The following is an 18,286-nucleotide window of genomic DNA, read 5'->3' on the forward strand; positions in this document are numbered from 1 at the left end:
TTGAAAAGTGGCTGGTAAGACTGAGGAATGAAATGTTTCACTTTATTTCATTTAAATTTGAATGGCCACGTGTGGCTGATGGCCACTATGTTGGACTGCTCAGTTTAGACAGTAAATAATAGTGTATCCTAATTCTTGAGTAGCTAATTGTGGATGTTAATCTCTGGAAAGAGGTCACCTTGCTTATCATCATTATCATCAGGGATGATTTATTAAGAATATATTAGTACATGACATTATACAAAGGTGGTGGAAAAGCAGTTCTTCTGATCTTTTATCATTAGAATTTAATTTTGAAAACACCTGGCTCTTTGGACGTAGGGAAGGGCACTGACCCCTGAATGCCGAGCCTCAAGAAGCTGCTAACTTCGATTTAAGTCACTCTTGATGTCCACAGCCATGGGCTGATTGAGTCACCATCAGGCTGTGTGGGACTGTCAGGTCACTGACCAGCAATCTGGCAAATCCACTGTTTTGGTTGAGCGGGGAACATGGGATTTGGGAACATGGTCCCAAATCGAGGGTGATTTGCGATGCCTTGGGAACCATCAAAGCCCACCCAAATGTTCGCCTTTACAATCCTCCTAGGGGTGGCCTCCTGTCAGATCTTTGGAGACTGAAAATGGTGCATCCGCCTCTGGCCTGGGGAAATCTGATGCCTGGGGAAATCTGTGTAGAGAGCGAGCATCTCTCTGGAAACAAAATCCTGTTTGCTCCCTGCTCTGCACTGATCCCGGGAGTCCAGGCCTCGGCAGCAACGAGGCTCCCATATCGCACACACAGGGAGGTGGGGTTTGTCATGAGAAAATTCCCCTCCCAGAAGCTTTATGCTATGAGACAGAGCTGAGGCCTTCCCCCAAAGGAGTGAGATGGTTTTTGAAGCTAACTATAGCATATTTTGCAAAGGCCAGCACACCCTGGAATTGCGTGGGAGCAGAAGCGCAAGTACCTTTTCTGTGTCTCCGAGGTCAGCCGCGGGCTGAAAGGCATCGACTGGCGCCAGGTCCCCAGGGAAATGCATTTTCAGGTTCCCTTTTGCCAAAGAATACACGTGCTTACTAATAAATCCCTAGGGAGAAAAAAGGTTAGTGTTTCTATTACCAAAAGAATAACTATCTGGCAGAGTAAAAATGGTAATTTCTCCATTAGCTAAAAGGATAATAGCTATTATTTTAAAGTTAAAGTATTTATTATTAAAGAGTGGTGTTGGGATTTGTGTGTTTTCATCCTTATGATTGCTTCCTTTAATACCAAGTGGATTATTTTTGTGCTGAATAGTCAACAGAATAAAATGCGATTGCAATTTTCCAATTTCAAAAGAGCTGCACAGATGAATCTGAAAAAATAAAATCATTTGATTTTTTTTTTTCTATTGGATGACTTAGAAATCTCAGGAGACAATAGTTTCAGTACTGGATTTGTTCACTGCGGCCTTGTTTCTTCCCATCATCTCCTGTGTTTTGACCACTCTCAGACTCCTCTCTTCAGGGTTCTGCTCTCAAGATGGGAGCTTGACTCTCCCCAGAGCTGGCAGTTACTATGGCCTTTTGTCAAATATTCAGTCACCAGGTCTGTGAAACAATAGGTAGGTCAGGGATTGAGGGCCATGAAGTCCACCTAGTTGGCGTGGTCTGATTTTAAGAGAATGAATTCTCCTAGATCTGCAGACCACAGCCCTGAGCTCTGCTGGGGAACCCTCCCAGGCTAACCACCTCCACCTAAGCTCTCCTAAGCACCCGGCAAAGAAACGCCTCTTTGGTGGTTATCAATATTTTTTTTTTTCCTTTTTGCAGAATGAAAATAGAACGAAGATGCCAGGGAGATCTGGGTCTTCATCATAACCCACCCTCTTTAACTATGTAAGATTTTGGTTAATTATAGAAATCTTGCTGCCTCAAACTTAAAGATACATCACTGATATTTTTTGCTAAATGTTGACGGCAGCGAATAGCTAAGATGTGGCATATTGATTTCTTGTTGTGAAGTGAGCTGTTCAAGCTCCATTTAAGATTTTCATCTTGCATGTAGCCCTGAGCACATCATAGCACCATAAATTAGTTAAATTGCACATTTATCACAAATGTTATTTTAAGATACTGCGTAAATGTGATGGCTCGAAGATATACAGTAAGGCTGCAACAAGCCTGGGCTTGGGCGGGGTGAGGTCGGGGTCACCTACACACCTGTGATTAAAACCTCCCTCACTTGGCTCCATCCCTCCGCCTCCCTGCAATCGTTTAAAGACCTGACTTGGATGACCCTTCCTTCCTGCTCTCACATTCTCTAATAACATCAACGGTAGGAGAACTAGTGCACAACTACATCGCACTTGGAATGCAACTTTAGATCTTCCCTACTGATCTCAGGAAAATCAGGGCCATTCTGGGCTGTGACTGGAAGGCTCTTTCGGACAGCGGCTCATTCTCCAGCCAGGGAAGGGTTTGATGAGATGAGCTTGAGAGTAAACGGCCCTCCATTTCCAAGCCGGATGAGGTCCCAGCCAGCCCCACCTCTTGCCATGATGCATGGTTGGGGAATTGCCATTGTACCAGGTTAGGTTGCACTCACGCCTCAGGCCCTTCACAGCCTAGTCACCGCATCCTCCAGAGGTAAAGCTAATTTCTGGGCCCCATTAGTATGAGTGGTCCTTTCTTGGCTATACCCTCGGGGGCCAAGTGAGTCATAGAACTTGCTGCCTGTCTTGGCCGTAACTCCTCACTTCTATACCCGAACCGACGTCCTCAAGCTAACCCTGCAGGTAGGGTGAGGAGGAGATGGGCAGGGCATCAGCTTCTTCTCCCAAACTGTAAATGCGGGGTGGGGTTCCCAGCCTCACTTGCACAAATCCCCTCTCCCTTCAAGCCACATGGGCCCTGGTGGTGATGGAAGTGTTGTCAGTTTAATCTGTTAGATGCAGGACTTTGGATTCTAATAAACCGATGCTATATTTAACCTGTGAAAAATTCAAGAGTGGAAATCTGGGCTCCGGGATGTGAAGATGCGGAAGGCACAGCAGGGAGGGTGTATCTGTCCCCAGCCGGGTTCCAGGGGGGAGCCGGGCCCCCGGGGGAAACCTACCACGTCCCAGGTAGGGGCAGACAGGGCGAAGAGGCGCGCTGGGAGGGACTCCCGGCCACCCGGGAGGAGATGGGGAAGACGACAAGGCTGGAGACCCAGAAGGGAAAGCCCCTCCGCAGTGCCTGAGGCCACAGTCCGACTATCTGCACCACAGGGCAAGCAGAGCCAGGACAGACCTCCTCACTTGCCAGAAACCCGTTTTAAACTCCAGTGAGTTTCTCTCTAAAAACCCAGAGAGAGATGGATTGCCGACAGAAAGTAGAGCAGACAGAAATTTTGGCCTCATCTTGACAAAAAGGGGTGGGGATGAATGGGGAAAAAAAAAAAAAACCACGTAGGCGTGTTGCCGAACATCTCTGAAAGGGCTTAATTTAAATTTTTAATAAAAGAGTATTTTTTTAACGTGGAGGTGTTTTATATATTACATGGATGTAATACATCTCTCATTTGTATAATTCTAGGTTAGGAGCTACGATTCCACATAACTGCAAGAGTAGTCTGAATATAGTAATAAAGGTATTTTACAATTTTACATGATGTTCCCAGCGTTTTGTTGGCATGATTTGCCGGGGCTAATAAAAGCTTGTGATTATCATATAAATGCTCTCCCCACTCCTCCCGTGGATGGGTTCAGGCTCCCCGCCCCCCTACACCTCGTTATCTGTGCTCACTTTAGCACAGAAGAGAGAGCATGGACCCCAGGGTCCACCTGCCCAGCTGGGCTCTGTTTTCTGCTCCTTGAAAATCCCGAATCAACAGGAAGGAATCGCCCAAAAACCTTTCCTCCCATCTGCCATGGGCAGAGCTCAGGGCCCTGACTTGGACTTCTCTCATCCAGATGGGAGACCCAACTCCCGCCCCCATGCCGGTCGCCAGGTGTGACCGAGGCTCCACTACAGATACTGGATAACATCGCCTGCCCAGCAAGAATCTAACCCCACGGGAACATCTTCCTTTCTTTTGCATTTTTATTCTTGGGGAGAATTCTGTCCACGCCACCTCTGAGTGAATGCTCGCTGCTCTCCAAGCCCAAAGTTCACTAAAACTCCCTTGATTTACGGGCGGCTTCCGACTGCCAGCACCTGGCAGACACAGCAACCAACTCAGTCATAAACAGATCGCATACAATTTAATTTTAATGTGCTCGTTAGTCGTAGCACATTTCAGACATAATTGTGAACGCAACACAAAATTATAGCAAAAAGACAATTTTAATGCTGCCGTAGAAAAGAGGGTTATATGAAGAGTCACATAATGGTGGTTCATTGTCAACAACAAAACAGGGCACAGAGTGTCTGTGCTGCTTACATGCCAATATTTTATACATAGGTTCTCATATGGTGTCAGCTGTCAGTTACTTCTGCAAATTAACTGCCAAAAATGGAGAAGAACAGAATCACTTGGAGAGCCGGTAACCACGGGTTACCTTTCATAAGCCTAAAGATAAAGCTGCAGTGTGGGATCTTGGGAGAATAATTAGGAAGAACAAAACAGAAAGTTACCAATTGAAATAAAAAGGCATCCTACAATATGGAATAGCAACCAAGAGGGCTTATAAATAAGTAAAAGAGGTTGTATCACAGAATGCCTCGTGACTTTTAAGCAAAGTATTACAGTACAAACATTTTAAAGGCTTTATCAATGTTTAGGAAATACAGTACAAGTTCTCTCTCTCTCTCTCTTTTTTTTGTTCTTTTTTTTTTCCTTTTCAAATAGACTTAACCCTTTGAGCACTGAGTTTATTTTGAGCGTGTTTTTTTTTTTTTTTTTTGATTTCTAATAAATACCTTTAAAAATAATGTGCAAAATAGTTATGATGCCTGCCATGGATGGATCTCCTGGCCTCGTTTATTCAGACTGCTCAAAACAAATGATAATATGATGCTAATAAATATGTATAATTTAAACGTGAACCTCTATCAATATAGATGTACTGTATAGCAAAACAAACAATCATACTTTGCTTTCAGATAATGTTTCTGTATACTTTATAAATGCTATCTGTGGTATCTTCTGTATAATTTACAATGTTTGCATGTAAAAAACAAAACCCATAGACCTTAAAAAAAAAAAGAAAAAGAAATATACACTATACATAGGCACGGCTTATGCCCAGAGCATAGCAGGTACATAAAACACTGTTGCTATAAATGCAGGAAAAAAGGTCATTTACCCACAATCACATTTTTCATAAGAGAGTCTGAAATCTATACAATATATACATCTATGTTTCAATGTGAAAATAATATTCTTTTAAATTTCAAGGCGTGTTATACCCCTGCAGACCTGCATAAATGGAGGTTCATATTATTAATTATAACTAAGCTGGTAAGGAGTTTAAAAAACAGAGCTTCATACATTATTATTATTATTTTATTTTTTAACCAAATTAATGCAAAAGTGCTTCAAAGTACTCAGAGGGCTAAAGATGAAAGGGTGAAAAATGCCGGCACACTTGAGCCGCGTGGAAAAGTGTGCCCGGTTTCGTCATAAATGCTTAATTAAACTGTCTGTTAATGCATGCAGCTTGAAGCATCGGGGGATGCTCACAACTAAATCCCATTTACACAAAGTTCCAAACACTTACCACTGCGTTTTAACCTTCATATTTTACCAGTAACAACAGCTGAGTATGCACCTCTATTAAACACTGTACAGTTATACAAAACAGTCCAGCCCAGAGTGATTCTCTGCAGTTAAAATAAGAACATGTGCCAAGAACAAGACAGAGGGGCCTTAAGGTGCCTGCAACAGTTTCCCTCAAAGCGAATTACAGTCACTTTAATCAAAAGCAAACGCTACTGTTTCTCTAACTCAGAAACATACAGAAGGTGGTCCTCAGGGGACTTCCCGTGTGTTTTGCTGAGGTGAAGTTTAACCGCATGCTTGCTTGCAAAGGTCCGATTGCAAAGTTTGCACTGGTAGGAGGTCCCCAGGTCCTCCTCGGGGGAGGACGTCACCAGTTTTTCTGACGGTGACTTGGTTTGTGCTATCTGATTGTTAATCTGTTCAGTGGACAGTTTGGACAAATCCCGTAGCCGGAAGCCCAGGTGTGACTCGAGGTGGCTGATGTACGTGGAGGGAGTCCTGATTTGTGACGCGCAGTCATTACAAAAGAACACAGGGTGGCCGGTGTCCAAGTTTTTGAGGAACTTTGTCCCACCTGTCCTTCGCAGCTGGTACTTGACGTTGGCCAGCCAGTGGCTGATGGTGGTCATGGAGAGCCCGGTGAACCTGGAGATGTGCATGCGCTCCTGGGGGCTCAGGTCCGACATGATGTACTTGCCCTCCGAGGTCTGCCGGAGGCTGGCGGCGAACTGCGCCTGAAGGATGAGCAGGTGCTGGGGGTTCCAGTTTGACTGGCGGCCCTTCCTCTTCTGCGCGGGCGTCGCCTCCTCGGCCTCCTCCAGGGTGGCCCCGTCAATGTCAGACTTCTCAGAGATGCTGGAAGGGGTGGAGGACTTTGACGTGTGGCTCTCTGTCAAGTTCTTCAGCATATCGGATATATCTGACAAGGCATTCTCGCGTAGCGGCGAGTTTGACATGAATGATACGACGGCAGATGTCTTCGCCGTTGTCACCGTGGATGAGGAGGTTGCCGGGGATGCGGACGTGGGCGACAGAAGCACTGAACCCAAAGAGCATCCTTTGTCACTCTTGCCTTTCGTCAAGTCTATGGGCTGGTCGTTGTTGACGTGGTAGAAATAGCGGTCCAGGTGGTCCGCCTTCTTGGACTGCAAGGGTGGTGGGGTAGCCACCGCCGCCTTCTCGGCCAGGCTGTTGCTCATCTTGAAAAGCATGCTCATGGGGTCGAGGGCAGGCAGGGAGGGCTTGGCGGCCTTGCCCAGGTGGATGTTCATCACCGACTGCAGGGCGCTCAGAGGGTTAACGAAGGGCTGCTCGGGGGGGTGGTCGGTGATGATGGCTGTGCTGCTGCTCAGGCCGCTGCTCATGGGCTTCACCGGGTCCTTGCCGTTCTCCACCGGCTCTGCCAGGGGGCTCCCCTCCTTGCAGCCGTCCCTCTGGGGGCTGGGGCTGTCCTCCTGGCTTTTGAAGCCCCCGTCGCTGGACGCCTCCATCTTGATGGGCTCGCTGATGTCGCTGCTGCACGGGGACGGGGTGGCCCGCTTGGGTGGAGAAAGCTTGCCCTCGGGCTCCTTCATTTTCTCCTCGACTTTGGCAACTTTCTCGGTGACTTTTTTCACCAGCTCCTCCATGGCGTGAAAGTTTGTCTTGGGCATGGGGGAGGTCTGGCTGCTGGGTGGAGTGATCAGGGTCTGGTTCTTCGTGGGGGACACGATGTCGCTGTTGCCAAACATGGGCTTCAGGGGTGCGCTTTTCCCCGCGGAGCCCAGAGACAGCTTCATCATGTTGGGGAGCTGGTAGGCAGCGTGGATGCTGGGGTAGCCCCCCCAGCTGGGGGTGCCGTTCTGGGCCTTGTTGATGGCCGACGTGACTGTGTTTTCTAGGGACTTGAGGATATCGAGCCCGCCCTTGGGGCTCTCTTCGAGGTCGTTCTCAGTCAAATAGTGGTACTTGGAAGAGATATCGTACTTCTCCTCCTCCTCGCAGGCCTTCTCCTTTTCCTTGGGCTTCTCTTCGAGGACGGCTTTCTCCTTGTCAGCTTCCTTCTTGACCTCCACGTTCAGTTTTGGGGAGATGCTGGCAGGCGTGTTGGAGGGGGACGTGAAGGTGGTTGCAGCCAGGGGCACGGACTGCACCTTCTCGTCCAGCAGGGTGGTGATGCTGGGCGTGACGGGCGTCTCCATGATGGGCTTCCCCTTCTTCATGGCCGAGTTGGTGACCTTGATGAAGTGGCCGGTCACCATCATGTGGGCCGTGAGTTCCTGCAGCGTGTCATGCGAGCTGCCGCACTCCATGCACTTGAGGATCTGGGACTTGCGGGCCTCGAAGTGCCAGGCGTAGCTGGCCCCGTTCTGGTGGCCGTAGCGGTTATTTGGCGTGATGTACGGGTTGGAGTTCTTCTGAAGCGCGTCGTTCGTGTCCGCCATGGCAGCTTTGGGGGTGCCACCAGTGGAATCCGGGGAGCTAGGCAGCTCCAGCTCCAGCGAGGCCTTCTTCCGAGCGGCTGGGATGATTTTGGCTGCCACGGGAGTGACGGGTTCCTTCAGAGGCACTTTTTGGTAGTGTTTCGTTTTGATCATATGGACACTCAAGTCCTGGAGGGACTCGAACGAGTGGCCGCAATACATGCACTTCAGCACCTTCTGGGCGTCCTCCTTGCCTTCCATTTCCAGCAGCGAGCGCTTGCGGGGCTTGGACCAGCGCTTGGGGTTGTTGTTGTCGGCCTCGTGGTTGTCGTCGCGGTAGTGCCCCGTCTCGTTCATGTGCACGGTCAGCTCCACCAGGGTGTCGTAGGCGGCGCTGCAGTCCTTGCAGCGGAACTTGCTGGCCCCGGTGAAGATGGAGCCATAGAGCTTGCTGCTCTGCCGGTACAGCTGCACGGTGCTGAAGAGGCTGGGCTCGGGCAGCAGGCGGCTCTGGGACACCTGCTGCAGCGTCTTGGCCATGGCGCTCTGGTGCCAGTCGAAGCTGCCGCTGCCGCAGCTGCTGCTGCTGCTGCTGCTGCTGCCGCTGCTGCCGTTGTTCCTCTCCGAGGACGGCTGGTGCAGGCTGAGGGTGAGGTTGGACCAGTAGGAGTTGGACAGGAAGTTGTTGTACACGGCCTTCATCTGCTCCAGGCTGTCCGACACGGTCGTGTCTTCTGGCGGGATGCTCACCTCCTTGGTCTCCTCTTCGTTCTTGATGGAGCCGCTTTCAAAGTCGGCCATCCGGTCACTGGTCTCACTGATGTGGGACTCGCTGTCCATCTCGTGGCTGGAAAACTCGGCCGCCGGGGAGTTCTGGTAGCTCGGGCAGGTCTTGCCGAGCTCCTTTTCCGGGCACATGTACTTAGCCGATGGCTCTCCATCTGCAGGGCTCTCTTCTGGATCTATGTCTTCATCTACCAGGGCGGCAGCCTTTAACTCATCTGAAACATAGGCTGCGTTGATAACAGGTGGAACAGGTAGGACAGAAAGAAGAGACACACGGAGGAGGAGAGAAAGAAAAAAGAAAGCATTAGTAAGTGCTGACCTTACCTAGAACATTTTCTTGGCTCTTGGGGAAACGAAGCAAAGTAGATGGGCACATTTATTTGTAAAATTAAATAGTTAAAATGTGGTGTTTCTTTGGAGCGAAAAAAAAAAAAATCTGCTCTTCAAACATAATTTGCCACCTTATTCTTCTCAAGGGGCAACAGCTTGAAATTAAAACTAAATTTGAAATTAATGAAGCACATTCTGGAGGTGGCATTCATTTCTAAAGTAATAAATTACTTGTATCAACCTCAGAGACAGCAGTTCCTGTCTGTCAATTAATATGTCTTATGCTTCTCCTACCCCTAATGCATTTCTTAACAGACAGATTCACAATTTAAATTAAGCAAGCATTTTTTACTCATTACATTTTTGAGGCTCAATCTTTAATAAATATAAAGCCCAAAAACATCAATACAATTTTTACAAAGTAAAAAGAAAGTACATCAATTGTACTAAATTAGAAACAAGGTTTTGTGACTTTTTCTTCCCCTTCCTTATGAAAAAGTCAGTCTCATAAAAGCTTGGAGTAAGTTTCCTACTAGGGCCCAGGTGCTCATTTGTTCCAGATGGGAGGGAAGACCCTGACCCGTCACCACCCAGCCCTGGCCTGGCCCCCGTGTGCACACTCAGCCATTCTCAGCCACGGGCACACACACTATCCATGCAGAATTATGTCAGAACAAGTTCAGGAAAATTGGTATGCGGTGCTCATTCCTACTGTATAAATATATACAAGACCTTCCAGTGGACCTTACAAATGTCAAAGTGTTTGCTCTTTAGACTACTTTGTCAATATTTACTCAGCATAAGCTTCATGGGCATCCAACAGGGATCCTGTCTTTCTAGAAGTAATGTAACTGGGGATGTGAATCCAGCCTGCACTTCCAAGCAGGTAGAGGTGTTCTGAACAGGGCCGGGCAGCTGTGAGTTCTAGAAGACGCTCTCCAGAGATGCAAAGCTGGGAGAACACTGTGTTAATGGAACTAAATGATTTTTTTTTTTTCATTCTAAATTTGCATTCAGTGACTTTGGTTTTTCCTTATGGAGCTTGCCTGACACTGTAAATCAAGTTGGACTGGGTCTTGTGAATAACTAGACGTGGCCAGCCCTGTGGTAAGTGACAGTGTTAAGGCGGAGAAGGGGTGAAAAGTAACTTCTTGTCAGCTCCTCAATACCAGTTTGCTTCCAAAGGCCAGCAGCTAAGGCTGGAATGCCAAGTGCTAACATTGCATGGCTGATTGAAAAGTCAGGAAAGAAAAGGAAGCTTTGTTTATGGAATTCACTCCCATGATGTTAAAGATTTGCCCCCAAACCAATTGCACACTAGAAAAAGTAACTAACAAATAGTGAAATGACTCCAAGAAGATACCCTGGAAGACACACAGATATTCATCGCTGCACCCCACCTTCTTCCATTCAGGTCAAGAGTGATATATTTTCGTTCCTAAGTCCCCCTTTGAGTACCAAGATTTCTAAGCTGAAAAACTACCGATGCTCCAGCACTGAGGGGATTTGAATTTGATGGGAATAGTGTCCAGGTACATGCGGCTGTAGAAGCAAGGCTGCTTTCGCTCAGATGCAAACAGTGAAGCAAGAGTCTTGGGCTCGAGCTGTGGAATATTCTTTACAGATGACCAGAAGAAAGTGCCCTGCTCTGTGAAACTTCAATTTGAGGTTGTACACTTGGAGCTGGCAAATTAACATGGCAAACAAACTCTTTCCTAAGGCCCAGGGCCACAGTGCATGGGGGCCCAAAAGGGGGAAGATGAATGTTGGAAAAGGAAGCGGAAGAGAAAAAGGAAAGCAGGCATCGCCCCCTCTGCACACCACTCTCTTGAAGTCTGGCTCTCAAACGCCAAACAGGACTGGCAGGTCAGCAGGGAGGGTGGCTGCGGGCAGAGTTGCCAAGAGTCACAGCTTCCCTGGAACTGTCCGAGTCTCAGCACCAAAAGTCCTACATCCCAAGGATCCTCTCAGTCCTGGGTAAAACCGGTCAGCTGGTCACCCTGGCGAGGGGACACCCAGCGGGACCAGGTCAGAACGTCCAGGCAGGTTTGCATTCCTCTTGAAGAGGAGCTCGAGCAGGGCAAGCTGGGTTTGACTGTCTGCAGAAATGCACTGGGAGCAAGTATGTGTAATGTTCCTATCCAAGGGGTTTCATTTGGAACACAGTCTGAAAGGAAGGAGAAAAACACAGTGGCCCGTGTCCTGTAGCTGAGGTACAAGGAAAAGCCCGGCCCTGTGTAGACAGGGCAGATCCCTGAGACCCCCGGGAGCCACTGTCTGCAGCATGAACCACACCTACCAAGGCTCCCATGGAATTCAGGCTAGGAGAACCAGGGGTCCAGAAATGGCCCCATCTGGCCAGACAGCCGGAAGCCAGAGTCAACGGTGGTCACGAAGGCCACCAGCTCAGGCAATATTGTAGCTCTGCCAGTCCACCTGCTACCCAGGAGCGGTGTGGGCCCCGTGGAAGCCTCAGCACAGTGCAGGGGGGACAGCAGGCTGTCAGGAGCATCCCCCAACACACACATGCACCATCATCAGCTTGATCAGCTCCCACCCTGAGCTGGCCCCCAGTGGACTCCAACATGCCTTGTAAATCACATAGCAGTATCAGAGTGTCATCAGTCTGGTGACTGAGGAGGAAATTAAAAATGAAAGAAAAGTAAGGCCAACCTCGCAGTTGACAATCAAATCCTACTCTGAGGAAAATCAAAAAGCTTCAGTGCCAAGAGGCCCTGGATTGGGATACCCAGCATCACCCCACATGCCACCCCTTGGCCTTGCCGTGGCTTCTGAGGCTCCTCCTCAGTACCTTTGCACACTGCCCTGACAGGAACCTCACTGCATGAATCCTTTCTCTATGTTTTGCGATAATTGCACTCCTCTGAGAATATCACATCCACTCTCGATGACTGAACTTCAAGAAGTAGTAAGAAAGTGGGAATGGGCCTAGAGAAATGGCAGAGGGGAGGGAAGGATGGAAGGGCTCACTCATTCCTCTAATTCTGATCGTGCTCCGCCCCCACCAGATTATCATTTTCTTTCTCTAGGACTCCGTTTCCCCACTTGTAAATGATAGGTCACTGCGGCTGGATCAGGCCTCCCTCCTCTACTTCTCTGTTTTGTGGCTTTTCTGAGCAAAAGGCAAAGAAGTGAGGCCCTGCCCGCTTGCTCTGGCTCATCCCCACTAAACTCTGGCTCCTCTTCAGCACTCAGCAGTCAAGTGACTCCCTTGCCCTTCTGCTCTGCACTAACTGGCAAAGTTCTTGGCCAGAGACAAGGAGGAAGGTCCGCACTGGCTCAGTCCATGTCCCGGATCAGGCCAAGAGGGAGGGGGATTGGGTGTCTCCATCAGTCTGGGTGGACAGTGAGAGGTCACGAGGGTGCAGGGGGCTGGGTGAGAAGCTAGGCCCACCAGGCTGACTATCAGGGGCGCCTTCTCTCAGGGAGGCGATGGTAGGCCTTGTCCCTCATTTGGACTTGACAGGTAATCTTGCACAGGTAACCAGGCCTTGGGAGGCTTTGCTTCTGTGGATGGTTACTTTGATCCCTTGCTGCTATTTAACTTTCTGCACGTTCCTGTCCGAATTTCCCACGGCCAAAGGCCCGCTCTGCACCCTCACATCCTGCACACAGTAAATGAGCAATAGACACTGGCTGTCTCCTTTAGAAAACGGGTTGGTTAAAGCTCATGTTCAGCATCAGCTGAAGAGGCTTGTTCCCAGCCTCTGACCCCTCTGACCCCAGTCTGGGCCAGCTCCCATCTCTCACCCCTCCTCAAGGAACCCCCAACTCCAGCCCCAGCCCCTTCCCTCTGTTCTCTAGACAGAATCCACCAGATGTTCCATCAGTGGGCTGGTCATGTCACCCCAACAAACACCCTCAGTGACCTGCCATCGGACTTGGAAGAAAGCTCTAACTCTTCCCAGCCACCCCAGAGCCCTCTACCATCTCAGTCCTGCTTTCTCTCCAGCCTCTCAGCTTCTAAAGCATGCCATGGCCTCTAACTCTGCACTGCCACCTCCCGTGCTGGGAACCCTGGAGGAGATTCAAAGAAAGGAGGATGAGCCATCTACCCCTCCCTGGGCTGCAGTGAAAGGTAATATCCAGGGGAGGGGGCACTTGACCTCAACTTTGTCCCCTTAGCACCTCACCTACTCCCTTCTTTTTGCAAGGCACACCACTGAAATCTCTAGATTAACCACTCAAACACACACCCGTGGAATGAATGCGTGAGTACATGAATGAATAAATGAACACCGTAGATGACTTCTTCAATCCTCCTAAACAGTTGCCAAAACATCTAGATGGATCCAGCCTCCAGGTGGTCCCAGATGTGCTGGGGTCTGATCCGAAGCCCTTCCTGGATCCGTTTTCTGAGTGTGAGCAGCATGAGGGTGGGCCTCTGGGGAGCAGGATGCCAGAAGCCCTCTCTGAGGAAGAGGGGTGGAAGCCCCGCAAATGGTGGTCTCCCTGCACTGGGGCCACCCCTGGCTGTGCCCACACCCCAATACCTCTCTCCAAGAATGCATCAGCATCACCATTTTCTCTTGAACAAATACAACTGAAACCTCCACTTCCAGCTCCAGTAGAAGAGGCCTTGAATTGTACATGGAGGAGCTCTCATTCAAACCAAGTTGCCAGGTGCAAAAATGAGAGAAACACGCAAGAGTGGAGACTCAAGAGAGGGTGGACTGGGGCCTTTCACTTTCCCCCCAAATCGCTCAGTGGAAAAAGTTCCTCTCCAAGATGTGAGCCCTGACTAACTACTGTGACAGCTCCCTTATTACAGCCCTGCCTGCTCTCTTCCTACAATGTAAAGTAAACTCTTCCAGCAGTAAGACAGCAACCCATCTCTCCAAAGCTGAGGGCCAAGGACACATGTCTGAACAACTGGATGAACTCAAGAACTTGGGATGCCCGTAACTGAATGGGACTTCTGGGGAGAGACACATGTTCATGAGAAATAAAAGCTCTCACACTTGCTGAGACTTTCTACAAAGTTCCACAGCACAACGCCCTGGAATGTCAAGCAATGAAAAACAGGAAAAAAAAAAATCCCACTGCTACCTAATATGTGCATGCTTATGAACCATTTGCATTTAATCCTCTCAATGGTCCTAGCAGGTGGATCAAATGATTTTCTTTTTACAGCCTAGGAAAGTGCAGCTCCCACAAGTTAAATGAGATACTCCCAAGCCCTCTGCAGGGACCCCTCAGGAGTCAGTGGACATACAAGGGGATCTGACTAACTCCAGAGGAAATCACACAGAAGGAGCGCATAGTGAGCGGGCTGCTGCGTCAGAGCCTTCCTTAACGCCTGCCCCCAATGGATCCCACGCCTGCCTCTCCAGGACGGTCCTGAGTGCCCTCCCACAGCTCCTTGGCGCTCATGCCTCCTGAGACGTCCAAGGAGTAAGGAGCCTACCAGTGCAGCAATCAGAGGGTCTGGAGGCAGCAGCACCCTCATTAATATTTATTATCATCATTAACTAATCCCAACCACTAGGTAAAAAGAAATTAATACGTTTGATATAAATATAAAACAGTAAGCTGGGGCATAATGGAATTCATTTCTGGGCAAGTGGGAATTACCTTCATTGCTCTGTTGTGCATCTCTCTCCAAAGGAAGAGATGAAGGAACAGAGGAAGAGGAAGGGTGTCCCTGGGGGTGGGGGTGGGGTGGGCTGGGCTGGGGAGCAGGGGCACTGGAGGGAGCTGGAGAGAAAGGGAAGGCTATGTGGCTGTGCCCTGCTCCCAGAAGCAATTTCAAAGTAAACTGTCCTGTGGAGTTTTGCATTTTCTGGGCTGAAATGAGCCCTCTGAAGTTATAACACTGTTTTCAAATCCCCAAGACTGCCTGGGAAGCTGCAGGCAGCTTCACTGGCTAAAGCATCCTCGGACTTCTGCTCCCTGCTCTTCCCTACAGGTGGCCCAAGATGCACCTCATCCTGTAACCCGTGGTTCTGGGCATCCTCATCTTCAGTGATGTGATGATGGAGTGGGGACAGGAGGCAGGGAGAAGAGACGGTGGGGCTGAAGGTCAGGGGTGGAGAAGGGAGAGGAGAGAGTGGGGGGCAGGGAGCAGAGAAAGAATCACGCCAGAAAGATGGAGGAACGAGAGAAGAAGCCACTGGGACTAGGGTGGTGTTGGGAGGGGACAGAGAGAGGAAGAGAGACGGACAGAGAGATGGAGAGAGACAGACAGAGACAGACCACTAAGGGCAGTGGGACGGAGGGAAGGAGAGAAAGAAAAGCAGTGATGGAGATTTGAGAAGAGGCAGGAAGAAGAGAGTATTCCAGTGGTGGGGAGCACCTGAACAGGGGGTCTTGGTGCAAGACTGGCATGGAGAAAGGAGCCCTGAAGCACTGCTGTGGGTCATTTCCATGGCTGGAGACTAGGGCCTTGTTTCAGCCTCTCCTGATTCTCAAGACATAAGGTGACTTTATTTGAAGGGTAATTTAACCAGCTGAGGGCATGACCAAGAAGACAGTTAAAGGCTCAGCCAAACCTGGTGAGCAGAGCAAGGGGACATGGCTTGGGCACAGAGGTTGCTGCTGCCCCAGAGGTGATCTGGGCCATTGTGGGTGGAGGAAACCTGGCCAGGGGAGCCTCAGGAGGAGCAGGCCCCTGAGCCAGGGCCTCAGCACACCCCAGGAACCTCTCTCAGGCCCTCACACACACAATCACATTTGAGACTTGGAACCGCCCAGAAGACAGGTGTGGGCAACATGATGTCTGAAACTGGACAGCTTGTGAAGAAGGCTATTGGCTCTAGACTCTGTTCTCTTGTCCCTTCTCAGGGTTCATGCATGCCATGCTCACTCTGCTCCTGCCCTCCCCTCATAGCCAAGGCCACTCTGTATGGTTAATGAATCAAATTCGCATTTTAATAAACACCCTGCCTAAACACCTGGGGAGACCTGGGTCCTAGAATGTGCTTGGATACAGAAACATGCCAAGATCATCACAGGTGTCTTGGTCACTTCTGAACGGCTCCCCCTCCCCACCCCCACAATACACCTGAATCCAGAACAGAGCAGCAGCAGACTCCCAGTAACCATAGGGATGGGGACAGGTGGGAAGCCCCAGCTGCCCCACGTGGAGAGTTGGCCACAAGAGCACCTGCCTGGACTCAGAGACAACCTGCCAGTTTTGTTGGTGTTCCTGTGTTGCACGATTTTCTGTTCAAAAGAATAAGGTCACAGACACTAAACTGGGTCTTGGCTCCTACTCTGCCCCGTGTTGTCCAAGTGACCATGAGACTGGCTTCAAGTCTCTGGGCTCCAGTTTCTTCCCCACGAATGGGAGGGAGGAGGGGAAGCAATTTCTGCCACACCTGCCTCCCAGGTGTTTGCAAAACAAGGAAGTCACCAACAGTGAGCAAAAAGGGCTTTCCCAAGTGAAAAGGGCTCTGCAAACACAGGTGCACGAGACTCCACGGAAGTGCATGAGCCCTGGCAGCCTGCACCCAAGAGGGGGGTCCTGGCCCAGCCTCTAGGCTAAGTCCTCTGCTTGAAAAGAGAAGTCTTCAAGGTGAGGTGATGGTCCCCAGGGCCCCAGATTCTCCAGCCGACTTTCAGAAAAAGGGGCAGAGGGACCTAGCAGGGACTGCTAGGATGAGAGGTCCCCACTGGCTTCGGGTTCCATCCCCTTCCCTCTGGCGGCCTGAAGGTGTGGGCTATGGAAAAGAAAGCAAGCCAGAGAAGAAAAAGGAGAGGAAAATGAAGAGCAAACAAAGGTTTAACACGTACAACATTAACATTCCTGTGTGCACCCTCAACCCTGCCCCCCAGGCCTGGGTCATCTTCAGAAGGAAGCCCTAGGGCTTTGGACCAAGCCCAGCGCCACCCAGGCTGGAGATTCCCAGGCTCCGCCCACCCTGGGGGCGTGGCTAGAGCCAGGGACCGCCTCCCCGCAGGAGTAACCACCGGAGGCCCCCAACACCCCTCTGGCCGCCAGTGTCCCCGCAGCCTCCAACCTGGCAGTCTCTTCCAGGCTGACTGATGACTCCGTGTCAGCTCAGCTTCTGCCTTGAGTTACCTCTTTAGCGGGGAAAGAGCACAAAGTCCCCAGAAAACTTCACAAGTTTCACCTTGTTCTAAACACACCTAGAAATTCGGGACAGACTGATCCATTCGCAAAAGAATCTCTGCTTTATGAAGGGCTCAGGCCAAGTGAACTGTGCCCTCTGGGTTACCTTTACACAGGTCTCTCTTCTTTGCGAGTGTGTTACACACCTAATCGTGACAGGAAGGGAGAGCTCCTTTGTGAGTGTAGCCACTTCTACCACATCTGCTCTGTCTGGGATTGGGGGCCCAGAGTTATCCCCTGATGTTCTGAGAGCCCCTAAAATGAGCTGTCTCATGCTCTGGAGGGTGTGAGGGGCAGTGAGGCAGGAAGGGTGCTCAGAGCTGGGCCAGTGATGACCAATACATTCACCCTCCAGACAGCTCCCCACTCCCTGTTGCTTCAGGGTCCTGCAGAAGGTGGAAATCAAGATTGGATATATATGTCCTGCTGGCTGCTGGCTGGGAAGGATTTCAAGGAGCAGCACTGATGGGAGACGTCCTTTCTGTGCCAAGAGTGAGGTGATGGCATAAGAAAGTGAGTGATGGAGTACAGGGGAGCTCAGCTACATACGCTGGGTAATATCAAGGTGATTAGACTGAGTTGTTGGGCCCCCGTTAGGATACTAAACAGGCAGCACAGAGAGACAATTGATTCCAGAGAAGTGCTCGTGGCCAGAACCCAGGAGGTCACAACCCGACAGAGAACACAGGTTTTCTCCATCCACCTGGCTACGTGGAGTCACAAGAGATGTCACCTACCATCTAGGGTGACAGAGGTCACAGCCTCTGGGGAAAAAGAAAGAATAGCATTCTTGAATAGTACCAGGGAGACTAGGGGCCTCTCAGGAACCAGGAGAATCTCCAAAGGACCAAAGCAGGCTGGGCAGTGGGGGCTGGATGCATGGCTCTTTGGGAAGGAAAATGGTGGCTGAAGCTGTAATGGTCAGGACTTCTCCAGAAGGCTGGCCATGGCAGGATGACAACCTCCCAGATTGATTGCGCTTCCCACTAGCAAGGTCAAGAATATT

The 18,286-nt window shown here is 50.0% G+C and overlaps 1 protein-coding gene across 1 annotated transcript in view; it reads right to left on the bottom strand.

Moving 5' to 3' along the window:
* Positions 1–4,270: 4,270 nt before the first annotated feature.
* The window catches only part of TSHZ3 (teashirt zinc finger homeobox 3), a 69,642-nt gene continuing 55,626 nt past the window's right edge, over positions 4,271–18,286 (bottom strand). Inside the window, exon 2 of the mRNA XM_043899049.1 lies at positions 4,271–9,082. Coding sequence (XP_043754984.1) covers positions 5,877–9,082 — 3,206 coding nt within the window. The 3' untranslated portion in view covers positions 4,271–5,876. The remainder of the gene's footprint in view (positions 9,083–18,286) is intronic.

The sequence above is a fragment of the Cervus elaphus genome, chromosome 4 (genome assembly GCF_910594005.1).
Source record: "Cervus elaphus chromosome 4, mCerEla1.1, whole genome shotgun sequence".
Classification (NCBI taxonomy): domain Eukaryota; kingdom Metazoa; phylum Chordata; class Mammalia; order Artiodactyla; family Cervidae; genus Cervus; species Cervus elaphus.